The sequence below is a fragment of the Camelus dromedarius genome, chromosome 9 (assembly GCF_036321535.1).
Source record: "Camelus dromedarius isolate mCamDro1 chromosome 9, mCamDro1.pat, whole genome shotgun sequence".
Classification (NCBI taxonomy): domain Eukaryota; kingdom Metazoa; phylum Chordata; class Mammalia; order Artiodactyla; family Camelidae; genus Camelus; species Camelus dromedarius.
In genome coordinates, this window is record NC_087444.1 from 1,585,634 (window position 1) to 1,601,668 (window position 16,035).

At 33.4% G+C, this 16,035-nt stretch overlaps 1 protein-coding gene across 1 annotated transcript in view; it reads right to left on the bottom strand.

The window, feature by feature from the left end:
• HFM1 (helicase for meiosis 1) overlaps window positions 1-16,035 on the bottom strand; it is an 80,911-nt gene that overhangs the window by 45,873 nt on the left and 19,003 nt on the right. The window contains exons 7-17 of the mRNA XM_031457570.2: window positions 10,517-10,587; window positions 9,925-10,057; window positions 9,128-9,279; window positions 8,507-8,584; window positions 8,132-8,290; window positions 5,662-5,862; window positions 5,490-5,578; window positions 2,485-2,528; window positions 2,276-2,377; window positions 1,745-1,890; window positions 745-839 (exon numbers count right to left, since the gene is read on the bottom strand). Of these exons, the coding sequence (XP_031313430.1) occupies window positions 745-839; window positions 1,745-1,890; window positions 2,276-2,377; window positions 2,485-2,528; window positions 5,490-5,578; window positions 5,662-5,862; window positions 8,132-8,290; window positions 8,507-8,584; window positions 9,128-9,279; window positions 9,925-10,057; window positions 10,517-10,587 (1,270 nt within the window). The remainder of the gene's footprint in view (window positions 1-744; window positions 840-1,744; window positions 1,891-2,275; window positions 2,378-2,484; window positions 2,529-5,489; window positions 5,579-5,661; window positions 5,863-8,131; window positions 8,291-8,506; window positions 8,585-9,127; window positions 9,280-9,924; window positions 10,058-10,516; window positions 10,588-16,035) is intronic.

Consider the following 16,035-nt stretch of genomic DNA (forward strand, 5'->3'; position numbering starts at 1 on the left):
CAATGCCATAAAATTTTTAACTTGTTTAGAATAATATTTTGAATAATTCAATAATATAATTGAATATCTCATTGCTACTTTAATAATTCATGAAAGATAACTTAATTTTCAAAAATATGAGGAAACCTTGAGGTGTCAGTTCAACTTTTACTTTATTATATTGGGGGGGCAGTTAATTTGGCTTGTTTGTTTGTTTGTATGTTTGTTTGTTTATTGATTGATTGATGGAGGTACTGGGAATTGAACCCAGGACTTCATGCATGCTAGGAATGCACTCTACCACTGAGCTATACCCAGCCCCTCAGTTCAACTTACAAAAAGATTATAGATTTCTCTCTACTCCATGGCTCTAGAAGACATTATTGCTTCAAAAAAGGGTGGGCAGTGGATTATATCCTATTTTCCAAGAGTATTATAATCAAATACTTTACCAACAGGTCTCAGGTTGCCTATCTTCTATTATTATGCAAATTTTAAAGATGTAAAAAGATGTGAAAATATATTCCTCCCATTACTAATTTGGCCTTTTGTAACAAGGACATATGCAACTGCATACTAAGAAACACTGCTAGACAAAAAATATTACATCTTCTTTTTTTAACTTAAATTTCTTAAAAGGATACAAACTCTCTAGTTAGACTATTGAAAAGTTTCAAGAAAATGGCCTTAGAAAATCCCCTAATGTACTAAAAGGAAAACACAGGCTGTATCAACATTATCTTTAGGGGACGGCTTCTGTATTACCTGCTTTCTATAGTGTCACTGCAAGCTAGCATCTGACTATACTTTTCTTTTGTACTTAATCGAGTCATAATAACTGCAGTGGCTGTAGTGTCAAACTGTAGGGGAAAAAAACAACAGAAATTTAGTAAAGAAGAGTGCATGTTGATATCAGTCTTCTTCAATAACTCAAGATTTTCATTTTATACTAAACAGTCCCCTGTCTTAAACAACAGGTCAAAAAAGCTTTAAAATACTTCTGAATTTGAACGTCAACTGAAAATTTAATTAAAAAAACTTTTAAGAGTATAGATGTAAAAATACCACTTTGGTTTCAATGTAACATAATTTTGGCAGCCATAAAATCAAAACAAACGTAGGTAATTGTATAAAAGTTGTAACATATGGTACAGTTTACATAGAATCTAATTTACTGTATAAAAATTATAAGTTTGTATAACATAATGCTTTGACATTCTTTGAAAAGAAATTCTTTCTAAATATTCCCTTAGTACCTACACGAATGACTTCTTTATTTGAGTACTTGTCAGATTAGGCCATGTTCTGTAATGTGTATGGGCTGATGTTTAATTGTCACAATATCTGGGGACCACTACTGGCATCTGTGCTAGGATCCAGGGATGCTACATGGTCTGCAATACATGACAGTCTTACAGAATGAAAAACCATCCCATCCAAAACGTCAATGGCATCCCCATTCAGAATAACAAACAAAAACAAAAAAACTCAAAACCAAAAAAAAATCTTTAACAGGGTATACATTCATAAACCCCACCATTCATCAACCAATGGAAGCTTAGAGGGAGTGGAGAGGATGTCCCCTCTGGTAGGACTTGTCTTACTTCCACTCCTCCGTTAAAGTAGATTTTCTTAGTTACATTTATTTTTAAACCTAATCTAAACGTGAAATGTTAAATCTTTAAACAAGTAGTACACAATATTTTTTTTTGCTTTTTACTTTGTCTTTAAAATAAATCACAAAAAGTGAAATACTGTCACTTACTTGAGGTCGTCCAGCTCTACCAATCATCTGTAGAATATCTGTTTCACTGTACTCCTCAAACACTCCTCCAGAATAATGCATTGTAGATTTTATAACTACTAGGTGAGCAGGCAAATTCACTCCCATAGCTAAGGTACTGGTGGTAACTGCATTAGATTAAGGAATATCACTTTTAAGTCATATAACTTTACTGTTTCAGGCAAACATTTTCTTATAAAAGATATACCTATAAATGTAATAGAAATGCATATATATAGGAAATTAAGAATAAAAAGAGTAAAAAGAACATTACAATGCAAAATAACACATCTTAAAGCCAAAAAACTATTAAATTCTTGCTTTTTAAACTGTACTGTGTTCAGTAAGACGATAAAGAACTAAAACTGCCAAAGAGCTTACTGTAGCATGTAGTTATATAATTTTACATTCTTGGAAGAAAAGCAGAAACAAGTCAGAATATCTGAGCTTTTTCTTTTTTTCTTTTAAAACATTTTCCAAAAGAACTTATCCACAAAAATGTATTTTACTTACAAAGAACTGGTAGGTCTCCAACAGCAAAAGCTCCTTCAATTACTTTTCTATCTGACAGCTCCATACCAGCATGGTGATAAGCAACACCATATATTAAGGTATCTATAAAAGAAATACATAATTTGTTACGTATTGTTAATATTTCATCAGTAATTGGTTCCTTTTGTCTATAGCTGCAAATACTATTCAAAAATTATCTCTAAACCTACCTCTCAGCTTTGCATCTCTTATGGAATGTGCACACTTTTGTAGCCTGTTTTAAAAAACAATTGTTGAGAGTTATTCCCACCGACATCAAAACACGGCTACTGCAGTAGTTAGTTACCTTGAAGCTGACGTGTTTTCACAGTATCATTTTTTGAAAACCATCTTTAAGAAGCAGAGAATATGTAACTTTCATACTAAGTCCCTAATTTTACAACTCAGAAAAAAAAAGCAAATAACCCACTTAAAAAATGGTTAGAGGACCTGAATAGACTTTTTTTTCCAAAGATGACATCCAAATGGACAACAGTACAAGAAAAGGTGCTCAGTATCACTAATCATTAGGGAAATGCAAGTCAAAACCACAATGAGATATTACCTCACACCCATGAGAATGGCTATTATCAAAAAGACAACAAATAACAAGTGTTGGTAAGGATGTGGAGAAAAGGGAATGCTCATGCACTGCTGATAGGACTGTAAATTAATACAGCCACTACACAAAACAGTACGGAGATTCTGCAAGTTTAGAAACCTTAGTAACGGAATCTGGGGTTGATGGGCAAAAAGAAGTCTTATGGGAGCTGCTACAATGTGACTGGTTAAAGGTAAACTGACATAAGCAGCAGTCTCCCTCCCTAGTCTACACCAACTCAAAACATCATTCCATTCCTTTTCACTTATGCTTTTCTCAGGGAAGGAAGCAAAGGCAGAACATACCAATGAGATTGTATTCAACCGCTTATTGTTCCTAGTAAAGGACTGACTGTGATACATAATAAATATTCTCCAGAGTATAGAACAGAGGTGCATAGAAAGAAATCTATGCTATTGTTACCTTATTAGCATTAACTTCACTTTTTCCCCTTCTGGCTACTTTCTAGACCTCATGTACTTCTTTGGCTATAAGCTGTTTTGGTTTATCTTTCTCTCTCTGGCTCTGTACTGTTAATGTTATTATTTAATCACGATTTGTTGATGTGTGTTATAAAAGCACTATTGTATATGCTGCATCACAGAGATTTTTTCTTATGGCAGTAACTAAGGGGATCAAGTTAAATCCTTTAAGTGGAAGCAAAATTATGAAAATACAGAGTGTGGGCAGGTGAGTACACAGGCAGTTCTTTAATGAACTAAATGACCAGAGGTCCATCTTTTTCGTGGATAGAAATTCAAAGGATGTCAAAAAAACTAAAGTGGTATCCTCTAGGTTTAGCACACATCTCTGGCTGAATAGTAACCAGAGACGCAGCCACAGGGTAGACTGTAACTGGAAACACGATCTGATCCAAGGTGTAGAGAAGCACATCTCTCCCACACAAAACTCATCGGAAAAATCAGCATCTGCTCAGGGCCACATGTAATCAGCCAGTCCAGTTTGAGCTTGAGGTCTACTACCAGATATATTTACTGATTCCCAAAAGTTGTTATTAATAATAAGCTACTATTAGTAGTAAGCATATGCTGGCATTTTGCTGAGATTTGCTAAGACTGAGTGGTAAATAAGATGACGTGAGTCCTTCTTTCCTCAAAAAGTTTACAATCTAATGAATAGAACAGATATTAAGATAACAATTAAACAAGAGTATTTACTATAATTATAGTAAGTGCTATGAAATAAATATCCAGGGTGCTTATAAGAGCAAATAAAGAGAAACTAAGAATCATGGAAAACTTTCTAAGAAACTGATATTAAAGGTGAGACTTGAAGGATGAAGAAGAGGTAAGAAAAAACATTCTGGGCAAAGAAAATATGACGCAGGAAAGCCCTATGTAGGGTACCAGCTTGGTGTACTCACAGAACAGAGAGGGCAATAAGACCTACGCATAGGGAGCAAAGGAGAAGCGTGGTTAGATGAGTCTGGAGAATTAGGTAAATATCACATTACACAGGGTATTGCAGGCCATATTGATTATTTAGGATTTTATCCTAATGACAATAAGAAACTGGTTTTAGGCAGGAAAATGACATATTTAGATTTGTAATTTTAAACAATCACTCTGTTATGTATATAACAGATTAAACTGGGATATGAGTGTGTTTGTGGTCATCAGATAAAAGGCAGTAAATGAACAGTGACTTTATCTAGGGAGGTGGCAGTGCTGATGGAGACAAAATAATATATTTGAGATATATTTAGAAGTAAGAAGAGACAGGACGTAGTAACTGATTGCCTATGGGGAACAAGGTGAAGGAGATGTCAATGATAGGTTTCTGCCATGAGCAACTTGGGAGATGATGTATAACTAAGATGGGGAACACTGGAGGAGGAGCTGGTTTGAGAGAAAGAACCAAGATTCTCTTTTGGACATACTGAGTTTGATACGCCCACAGATATACAACTGGAGGTATCAGTTAGGCTGATGGACTGTAAACCTGGAGCTCAGAATGGAGGTCTGTTTTGGAGCTATAAATTTGGAAATTCACAGACATATATAAATATGTGTGTACATATATTCTTTGAACCCATGTGATAATCAGCCATGAATACTTGGGAGTGTGGAATTAGAACGAATGAACCTTGAGTAGCACTTCTGGAGTGTTAACATTTAAGAATCAGGTAGAAGAGGTATAAAAGAACTAAGAATAAGCAGAAAGCAAAGTAGGAAGAAACATGGTAGAGGATGATCACAGAAACCCAGAGTCCAGAATTTTTAAATAAGGTGGGAGAGGTCAAATGTGTTAGAGGCTCCTGAGAGAACCATTCGCAAGATCAGCTTTATGAAAAGATTACAATATACACTGTTTTGAAAATGGGTTAAAGTATGAAGATAGCAATATGAACAATCTTTCACACCTGGCTATGAAACAAAGAAGACAAGATTATAATTGCACTAAGATTCATTGTCTTACTTAATCCTCCAAATTGCCACTATCCTTATTTTACAGACACAGAAACTGAGGCTTGGAGAGGTCAAGTTAACTTGAAAAGGTCAACCCAGTTTTTTCATCTCATCTAGGTGATCCCTAAAAGTCTTTCAACCTCCAAGAGAAAATTTAAAAATATACCTCTGTTTCTGTTCCACAGTCATAATAAATTTAGCGTCTTTCACAAGAACAGAAGCAGCCTGTTGCACACCTTTCCTTGTTGCACAAAACTAAAAATGAATGAATAATTTTTGTATTAATTGTATTCAAAACTGAACATTACACTGAAAAATAAGCAATCAACAATCCATACCACAAGTGTAGGTTTCTGATCAGAGTATGTTTGTATAACACTGGCAATTTTGTAGTTGAGGGTTAAATCAAACTTAAATTCAGTTTGGTTATTACTGCAGGGAAATCCAAGGACCACTTTCCGAAGTTTCACCGGTCTATGTCTCTCATCCATTTTCAGACACACAGCAGATCTTTCACCATCTGAAAGCCACTCTGCAATCTTTAAATAACGGAAACACACACATTAGACGTTTTTTCAAGTTAAGTTTTATGGCTAAAAAAACCCGCCCAATTACAGACCATTTTAAAGTCAGAGTATAAGAATATTTAATCAAGTAGTCTTTTCCAACATTACATATTCCAGTGACACCATTCTACTGACATATTGGTAAATGTTTTCAATAGTAGTGTTTCAAGATTATACCCACTTTCCACCATAGTAAACTTCCAATTAATTATTATTATTTTGCTTTATTTTCCTCCTTAAGAGTCCAAAGTAAAATTACAGCTGACTCTGGCAGAGAGTTCAATTTCTCACTGACACTAACTTCTCTGCTGTGTTTCAGAGCTGTGCCCAGGTATGGCTGACACTTTTTTTGCGGTATCCTGAATACTTGCTGAAGAGTAGCAACGTAATGACTGGCTTAGATTGGCAAGGTTGACAATTTTTTTAAACAAAGAACAAATAAACACTTGAGAGATGGCAGCACCAAAAGCACATTTCAGACTCAATGCTAGTTAATTTCTGGACCTGCGGTGAGCAATCCTTAACTTCACATACCCTGGTTAGCAATCAGGCTTCATGCCCTGCTACGAAACTGACTGTTGCTTTGACAGGAAGGTGGATTAATGAGTTTCTAGTTGCATAGCAAAGAAATATTAAAACATTTTCAAGGCTCTCATAGGTAGGGATGAGCTCACATAAGAATTTATAGTCCGAGATGAAAAGAAGGCCAAGACTGGATGCCTTAATTTAGAGGAAAACTGAGGAAGAGGACTTGTAGAAAGACACAGAGCTCATTCATAGAAGTAGTGATTATCACAAGAGGAAGTGAGTTTCAAGAGTTACAGGGGATTGATATTTAATAATTGCTTACACATCAATAAGAAAAGTTTAGTATCCCAGTGTGAAAAAGGGTAAAGGCCCTGGCAATTTGTAAAAAAAAAAACTTAAAGTAGGTGATAAATATATTAAAAATATTTACTTTAGTAGTAATCAAAGCAGCACAAAATTTTAAATGAAGGTACCATTTTAAACAGCAAATTTGAGAACTGTTTAAAAGTAATTATAACAATAATAATTTCATTGTTATTTATCCAGAATTAGAATACAGAGAAATGGCTGATAGTAGAAGTATAAATGAATATAACATTTATTGAAAGCACTGTGCCCTTAGAGTTTTACATACCCTTTGACTCAGTAATTTTACTTTACAAGACCATCCTAATAATCATGATGTTTTCAAAGATATATTAATTTCAGCACTATTTGCAATAGCAAAAAATGGAAATAATCTTCCATCATTAAGTTATTAGATAAATAAATTATAATAAAACCACAAAAATTATATTGAAGAATGTTTAATAACATGGAAGCATTTGTAGGTAATAAGCAAGTCATAAAAGAATGAGTGTATTATGACTCCATCAATATATCTAGAAGGACAAATGCTGAATTTTTATGGTTTATATGTACTTTAAAATTTTCTCTATTATTCTTGAATATGAACAATATAAGCTGTCATTTTACAAACAAAAATGATTAATTGTGCTAAATTAAAGATAAAGGCAAAAATTTCCATTTAATTAGACAATCTAGTAGCTTTTGTGAAAACAATTGCTAAGAATTAGCAGGGAAAAAAGTCGTATTACAGTAGGCTGAGAAGTAAACAGGAGTTAGAAAGAATGGTGAGATTGTACTATTTTTCAAGTATGCCAAAAGATTGAAGAAAAAAATTAGAACATATATCTGTTATAGAAAGTATAATACTGTACAATTACTTCTTGACATGTCCATGCACCCTATTAACCATGAGTCCTCCGCAAGATCAGGGTCTGTATGTTTTGCACCGATCATTAGTGCTTACCACAATTCCAGGCACACAGACTTGGGGGAGGTGATGGCAATCATCTAATTATTGTCATTCTCCAGCATACTTTGCTAGACAACTAGAGTCAGCTGGTTACAACAACCAGAACATATTATTACCCAAGTTATTATGAAGTGTCTAAAACCCATGAAACCAAGACCTTTAGATACTATCAAACAACAGACTTGTAGCAAAAATATTATACTAAACCTGATCAACTAAATTTTATAGCCTTAATACTGCCATATCTATGAGATCTAACCATAACTTTCCACAACATACTTTCCTATTACACTAGTTAGGTGATTTACAGAAAAAAAATTACTTTTCTCTGAGATTAAAATGATTAAATATTTCACTAAGTCATAAAAAATCTGCTAGACTAAAATTCTGACTTACATCCTCAGTATTTGGAATTGTTGCAGATACAGCTACAAATCTCATTGGAATAATACTGCTGGTATTTTCTACACTATGAGATAAAAACTGCACAGTTTTCATCCTGCTGACTACAACTTCAAGAGTTGGTCCACGATTTTCATCTTTTATAACATGTACCTGAGAAAAAATTAAGGAAGAACCATTAGCTATAAAAATAAAAATCTATCTAGTCAATTAAAATGTGCAGTAATATTAACATTCTTACTAACAAAATAAGCACTTTCCACTTGAAGGGATAAAGCAAACACAGAGTGTGGTTTAAAATGTCTTCTTTCTGTCTACTCAAATCATGTCTTAATGTCTATCTCTGAAAGTAAACAATGTGTTCACTACCTCATCAATGAGAAACAATCGAACCAGTTGGACCAAAGAGTTGTCTCTCCATTTTCTAGTCATGCTATCCCATTTTTCCTAGGGAAAAAAAAAGTGGTTTAATTATATTATTAAGATGTCGATAAAATTTTTAACATGTTACAAATGATAGGCAATATTTTAGTTGATGTCTTAAAAGTCATCCCAAGAAAGACTTAAAGATTTTAAAAATTTCAAAGGATTTTGCTAGTCTTGTGTTTAAAAAACTGAACCCCCATTATTTTTAGCTTTAACCAAAAATATTCAAAATTATAGTCTAATTATCTTTTTTAAGCCCTATCAAGTTCCTCCCTCTACAACACAAAGTATTTGGGTAAAAATACATGAAGTAAGTATGATTACAAGTATCCACAATAACGAATTACCTCTTCATATCTTTTGCCTATTTACACCATTTGGTTGTCTCTTACTTATTGATTTGTAAGTATTCCTTATATACCCTGATACTAGTACTTTTTGTTTGTTTCACACTGCAAATATATTCTTCTACTTAACATTTTCTTGCAACTTTTTTTCTTGGTGAAGAGAAAGAGGTATTTTCTAATAAAACCAAGAAAATAATCAAGTATAAATAACACCTACTGGAGTTGTCATAATAATGTGGGCATGCTGAATCTCAAAGAGGTCATCCACTACTGTATCTCCAGTGAGTTCTTTACAATTCAGTCCTATTGGTCCAAATTTTTCTTTCCAGTCATCAAAACGCTGACTACACAGGGCTTTTATTGGTGCCACTACAATAATATAAGATATTTATCTTGAATGTCAGTGCAATTTAAAATTATTTTTACAAACAGTTAATAAACTAGGATAAAAATACACATTTAGATGCTGCCTAATGTTTATAAATTAAAAGTTAACAATATAAACAAATTATTTAGAACTGTAAAGGTAATCACCAAACAGAAATAAAAATAGAAAAAGAAGTGATTCCTCAGGGAACTGAAACTAACAGTGAAGAAAGGTAGTGCAGGAAATTATTGCCCTTGTGATCATTGATTTCTGTTTTTAACCATGTGCATAAAATTACTTAGATAAACAAAAAAAATTAAATATATACCTAAAAAAGAAGAGCAGAGGTTCTTACGGAAATTTCTAGAATTAAAAATATTTGATTCTATTTGCTAATCTTTCTGCTTCTTTCAAAAATAAACATGGGAAGGCCAAATTCTCAATTCCAATACTATTTTTATTTATAAATTTGGGAAAATACATTTTGAATTTAATGTAACAGATAAGGTCAAGCGCGATATATCTTTATTTAAAAAATATGGCAAACCAAATAATAATTCCTATATCTTGAATTTGAATTTATTTTTTACTTTTGACTTTGTAGTTTCTCATTATTAAAATTAATTATGACTCATATAAATACTTACTGTAAACAATTTTAATATTCGACCATGGCAATGGTACTTCCATTAGCAATCTTGTTATAGCAAGTTCAAACAGTACAGTTTTTCCAGAACCAGTTGGAGCACAAATCACAAAATTCCTATCTGTATAAAGAAGCTAAAACATAAAATTTAATCATGCAATATATAGAATTTTTCATTCACATTTTCAGTTTGTTAGAAAACATGCCTTAGGAAGACTCTATGGAATAACAGTTCATACATCTTCACCTCTAAACTTACAAAAATTGTAAGTTTGCCTTAGATCTACCATCCTCAAAAAATAATGCTATTAATAATTTATCCTCTTGTTCGTCAAAGTAATAGGCTAGACCTAGAAGAAAATAATTTCAGTAGCTTCCAGAGAAATTTTTATAAGTCTAATAAATATAAACAACCTACCTAAGAAAATTACATGCATTCATTTAACAAACACTTTTTGAGCTCCTATATTGTACTGGTCAACTGAGTGTGATACTAGAGACATAAAAATGAATGTGATCTAGTCCCTGCTCTTAGAGAGCACACAATCTAGTAAGAAAAGGCAGATAAGTAAATAATTAAACAAAATACTTACATCATCAAAGGCTTTGGACTGTATATAGTTGAAATATGGAAATTCTTTGAAAATGTGTCTAAATTTCGCCGCTTAGAATAACATTAAGGAGTCAAATATTTCAGAATTTTAAAAATTGGTTACTTTTAATTTAAAAATTAAATTAATATTGACTTTGACAGTATTTAATGATGAGGTTTTAATGCTTCCTATTTTGGCATCAAAAGAAAGGAATTAACAGGTATAGAGGAAGGGACCAAGATGGAAACAAAGGAGGCTCCTAAACTTCGATCCTACCATGGATCCACTGGATATATAGCTACATGTGGAGAGAAATTCCCAAACTAGCTGAATGATTCCTTTACACCAGGAGTATGAGAAAATATCTGCATCAAAATAGGTAGGAAAGGCTGAGACAGTTCTTCCCATAAATCCCATCCCTGGTGCATCACCATACAATTGGGAGGAAACTGCTAACTCCTAGCTTCTCCCTGAGGAGCAAAGGCTTTGGACCACACATCTAGTGCCCCATTTAAGGCTCCCACCCAAGGGAAAAGCATTCAGCTCTGTAAGCCACCAGGGCTTACGTTTACAAGCAAAGTAAAGAAGCAGCTTTTAAATGGTCACAGGAACATCCCATCTCACAGGAACAACCTCGCAGGTATACATCCAGGCTCAGTGCAGAGGAAGCAGGACAAAATGTCCATCTTCAGTTTCTCCCTGAAAGGGATTTAACTCCATACTTTCTCAGCTGCTGCCTGAGGTTCCGGTTTCTAATCAGCCTACATCTAGGTGCTGATTGCAATCCTCCCCTTTGACACTGATATATTTTGGCATACCCTTAACTTCTGAAAGCCACTAAGAGCAAAGATAATCACAAAGGTTTGACAGGCAACCAGGAGCCTGGGCCAGGTTGACTGACAAGGTTCATTTCTTACACAAGATCAGTATCTCAAGCTGGGGAGGTAGATGTTATATCTAATGTGCAGAAACCAACACAGAGAGTCAAGGAAAATGAAGAAACAGGAATATGCTCCAAACAAACGAACAAGATAAATCTCCAGAAACTGAACTTAATGAAACAGAGACAAGTGATTTACCTGATAGAGAGTTCAAAATAACACATAAAGATGCTCACCAATGTCAGGAAAGCAACGCATGAACAAAGTGAGAATTTCTACAGTCATACAAAATATTAAAAAGTACTAAACAGAAATCATAGAGCTGATGAATACAATAACTGACCTGAAAATTTCAATAGAAGGGTTCAACAGCAGACAGATCAACTGGAAGAAAGGATCAGTGAACTGAGAGATAAGGCAATGGAATTAATGCAATCACAGGAGCAAAACAAAAGAGTGAGAAAGAGTGTAATTAGCTTAAGGGACTTCCGGGACACCATCGAGTGGACCAATATACACATTATAAGGGTCCCAGATGGAAAAGAGAAAAGCGGGGTAGGGCTTATTTAAAGAAATAATGGCTGAAAACTACCCTAGACTGGGGAAAGAAACAGACATCCAAATCCAGAAAGCCCAAAAATTACCAAAGAAGGTGATCTCAAGACAGCCACACTGAAACACACAGTAATTAAATTGTTAAAAGTTAAAGACAAAGAGAGAATCTTAAAAGCAGCAAGAGAAAAGCAACTTGTTACATACAAGGGAATCCCCATAAGACTATGAGTGCATATTTCAGCAAAAACCTTGCAGACCAGATTGTGGAATAATATATTCTGGGTACTGAAAGAAAAAACTGCCAATCAAGAATATTTTACCCAGAGAAGTTATCCTTCAGAATTGAAGGAGAGAAAAAGAGTTTTTTAGACAAACAAAAACCAAAGGATTTCATCACCACTAGACCAGCTTTACAAGAAATGCTAAAGGAAATACTTCAAGCTGATATGAAAGGATGCTAATTAGTAAGAGGAAAACATCGAAGTACAAAACTCACTGATACAGAATCATATATTTAAATTCAGAATACTCTAATATTGTAATGGTGGTAGTTAATCACTTACAACTTTAGTATAAAGGTTAAAAGACAAAAGTAGTACATCTATAATAATTTATTAATGGATGCACAAAATAAAAAGATATAAATTGTGGCATCAAAAACACAAAATGTGAAGAAAGTGAGTGTAAAATTGTACAGCTTTTGAATGCATTCACAATTAAGTTGTTATCTGCTTAAAAGAGACTGTTAAAAGTGTAAGATTTTTCATGCAAGCCTCATGGTAACTATAAAGCAAAACTTTACAGTTGATACATAGAGATAAAGAGAAAGGATAAGAACATACCACTACAGAAAATCATCAAATCACAAAGAAAAGTAGCAAGAGAAGAAAGGAGCAGCAGAGCTACAAAAAGTCAGAAAACAATAAAATGACAATGCTAAGTCCATACCTATCAATAAATACTTTAAGTGTAAATGGACTAAATTTTCTAATCAAAAGACATAAAGTAGCTGAATGGATTTATAAAAAAAGACAGAATTAAATTATTTGCTGCCTGCAAGAGACTCATTTCAGCTCCAAGGATAGGTTGAAAGTAAAGGGATGGGAAAAGATATTCTACACAAACGGAAATCAGAAGAAAGCAGAAGTAGCTCTACTTATATCAGACAAAATAGACAAAGTTAAAAACTGTATCTAGAAACAAAGAAGTCATTATATAATGATAAAGGGGTCAATTAATCAGTAGGATATAGCAACTGTAAATATTTATGTACCCAACATTGGAGCACCTAAATATATAAAACAAATGTTAACAGATCTGAAAAGACAAATAGAGAGCAATAAATCATAGTAGGGAGCTTCAAGACCCCACTTTCAACAATGAATAGAACATCCAGAAATAAAATCAATAAGGAAACACTGAACTTAAACTATGATCTAACAGACATATACAGAGCATTTCTTCCAGCAGCAACAGAATACACATTCCTCTTAAGTGCACATGGAACATTCTCCAGGATAGATCATGTGTTAGGCCACAAAACAAGTCTTAATAAAGTTTTTAAAGAAGTGTTAAAAGAAAACTGAAATCATATCAAGCACCTTTTCTAACCACAAGAGTACGAAACTAAAGATCAATGAAAAGAGTAAAACTGGAAAGTTCATAAATATATGGAGATTAAACAACATGCTCCTGAGCAACCACTAGGATCAAAGAAAAAACCAAAAGGGAAATCAAGAACATATCGTGAGACAAGTGAAAATGGAAACACAACATACCAAAACTTATGGGATACAATAAAAGCAGTTCTAAAAGGGAACTTTATAGTGATAAATGCCTACATGAAGAAAAAAAGAAATATCACAAACAACCAAACTTTATACTCAAAGGACTGGAAAAGGAGGAACAAAATAAGTCCAAAGTTAGCAGAAGAAAGGAAACAACAAAGATCAGAGCAGAAATAAATAAAAGAGAGACCAGAAAAACAATAGAAAAGATCAATGAAACTAAGAGCTGTTTTTCTGAAAAGATAAACAAAATTGACCAACCTTTAGCTTAAATAACGAAGAAAAACATAGAGATGATTCATATAAAATCAGAAATGAAAGAGGAGAAAACACAACTAATAACATAGAGATACAAAGGATTGTAAGAGACTACTATGAACAATTATATGTCAAAAAAGTAGATAATCTAGAAGAAATGGAAAATTCCTAGAAATAAGAAACTACCAAGGCTGAATCATGAAGAAACAGAAAATCTGAACAAATCAATCACTAGTAAGGAGACTGAATCAGTAAATCAAAAATTTCCCAACAAAGTCCAGGATCAGATGACTTTACTGGTGAACTCTACCAAATATTTAAAGAAGAATTAATACCAATTCTTCTCAAACTCTTCCAAAAAATAAAAGAGGAGGGAATACCTCCAAACTCATTTTACAAAGCCAGCATTCCACTGATACCAAAGCCAGATAAGGACACCACAAGAAAAGAAAATTACAGGACAATATCCCTAATAAACACAGATGCAAAAATTATGAAATTTACTCCTGGGATATAAGGATAGTTCAACATCCACAAGTCAATCAACATGATACACCACTTTAACAAAATGAAGGATAAATATCATATGATCACCTCAATAGATGCAGAAAAAGCATTTGACAAAATACAGCATCTTTTCAGGATTAAAAACTCTCAAGAAACTGGATTTAGAAGAAACATACTTTAACATAATAAAGACTATATATGACAAGCTTACAACTAACATTCATACTTAATGGTGAAAAACTGAAAGTTTTCCCCTTAAGATCAGAAACAAGACAAGGATGCCCATTCTTGCCCCTTCTGTTCCACATGGTATTAGATATCCTAGCCATGGCAATCAGATGAAAAATAAATAAAATAAAGGAATCCAAATTGGAAAGGAAAAGTATAACTGTTTCTATTTGCAGATGACATGAAATTATATATAGAAAACCCTAGAGTCCACAAAAAATTTGTTAAAACTAATAAATGAATTCAGTAAAGTTGCAGGATACAAAATCAACATACAAAAATAAGTTGTGTTTCTATATACCAACAACAAAATATCAGAAAGAGAAATGATGAAAACAATCCCATTAACAGTAGCATCAAAAAGAATACTCATGAATAAATTTAACCAAGGAGGTAAAAGATCTGTAAACCGAAAACTGTAAGACACTGATGAAAAAAACTGAAGACACAAACAAACAGAAAGACATTCCAAGTTCATGGGTTCAGAGAATATCGCTGCATGTCCACACTACCCTAAGTGATCTACAGATTCAACACCATCCCTATTCAAATTCCAACTGCATTTTTCACAGAAATAGAAAAAACAACCCTAAAAATCATATGAAACCACACACACACAAATAGCCAAAGCAATCCTAAGAAAGAAGAACAAAGCTGGAGGTATCGCACTTCCTGGCTTCAAACTATTTACAAAGCTATGATAATCAAAACAGTATGGTATTGGCATTAAAAACAGACATATATATCAATGGGAGAAAAACCATCCAGCCCAGAAATAAACTCATGCATATGTAGTCAATTAATTTTCAACAAAGGAGCCAAGAAATGGCAAAGAATAATCTCTTCAATAAATGGTGATTGGAAAACTGGATATCTACCTGCAAAGGAATGAAACTGGACCCCTATATTATACCATACACAAAAATCAACTCAGAATGGTTTAAGGACTTAATATGACTTGAATGATAAAACTCTGAGAGGAAAACATGGGGTAAATGCTTCTTGACACTGGTCATGGCAATGATTTTTTTGGATTTGAAACCAAAAGCAAAGGCAACAAATGTGAAAATAAATAAATGAGACTGCATCAAACTAGAAAGCTTCTGCACTGCAGAAGAAACCATCAAAGTGAAAAGGCAACCTATGGGAGAAATACTAGCAAACCATGTATCCAATGAGGGGTTAATATCCAAAATAAATAAGGAACTTACAAAAATCAAAAACAAATAACCCAATTTTAAAATAGGCAGAGGATCTGAACAGATATTTTCTCAAAGGAGATATACAAATGGCCAACAGTACA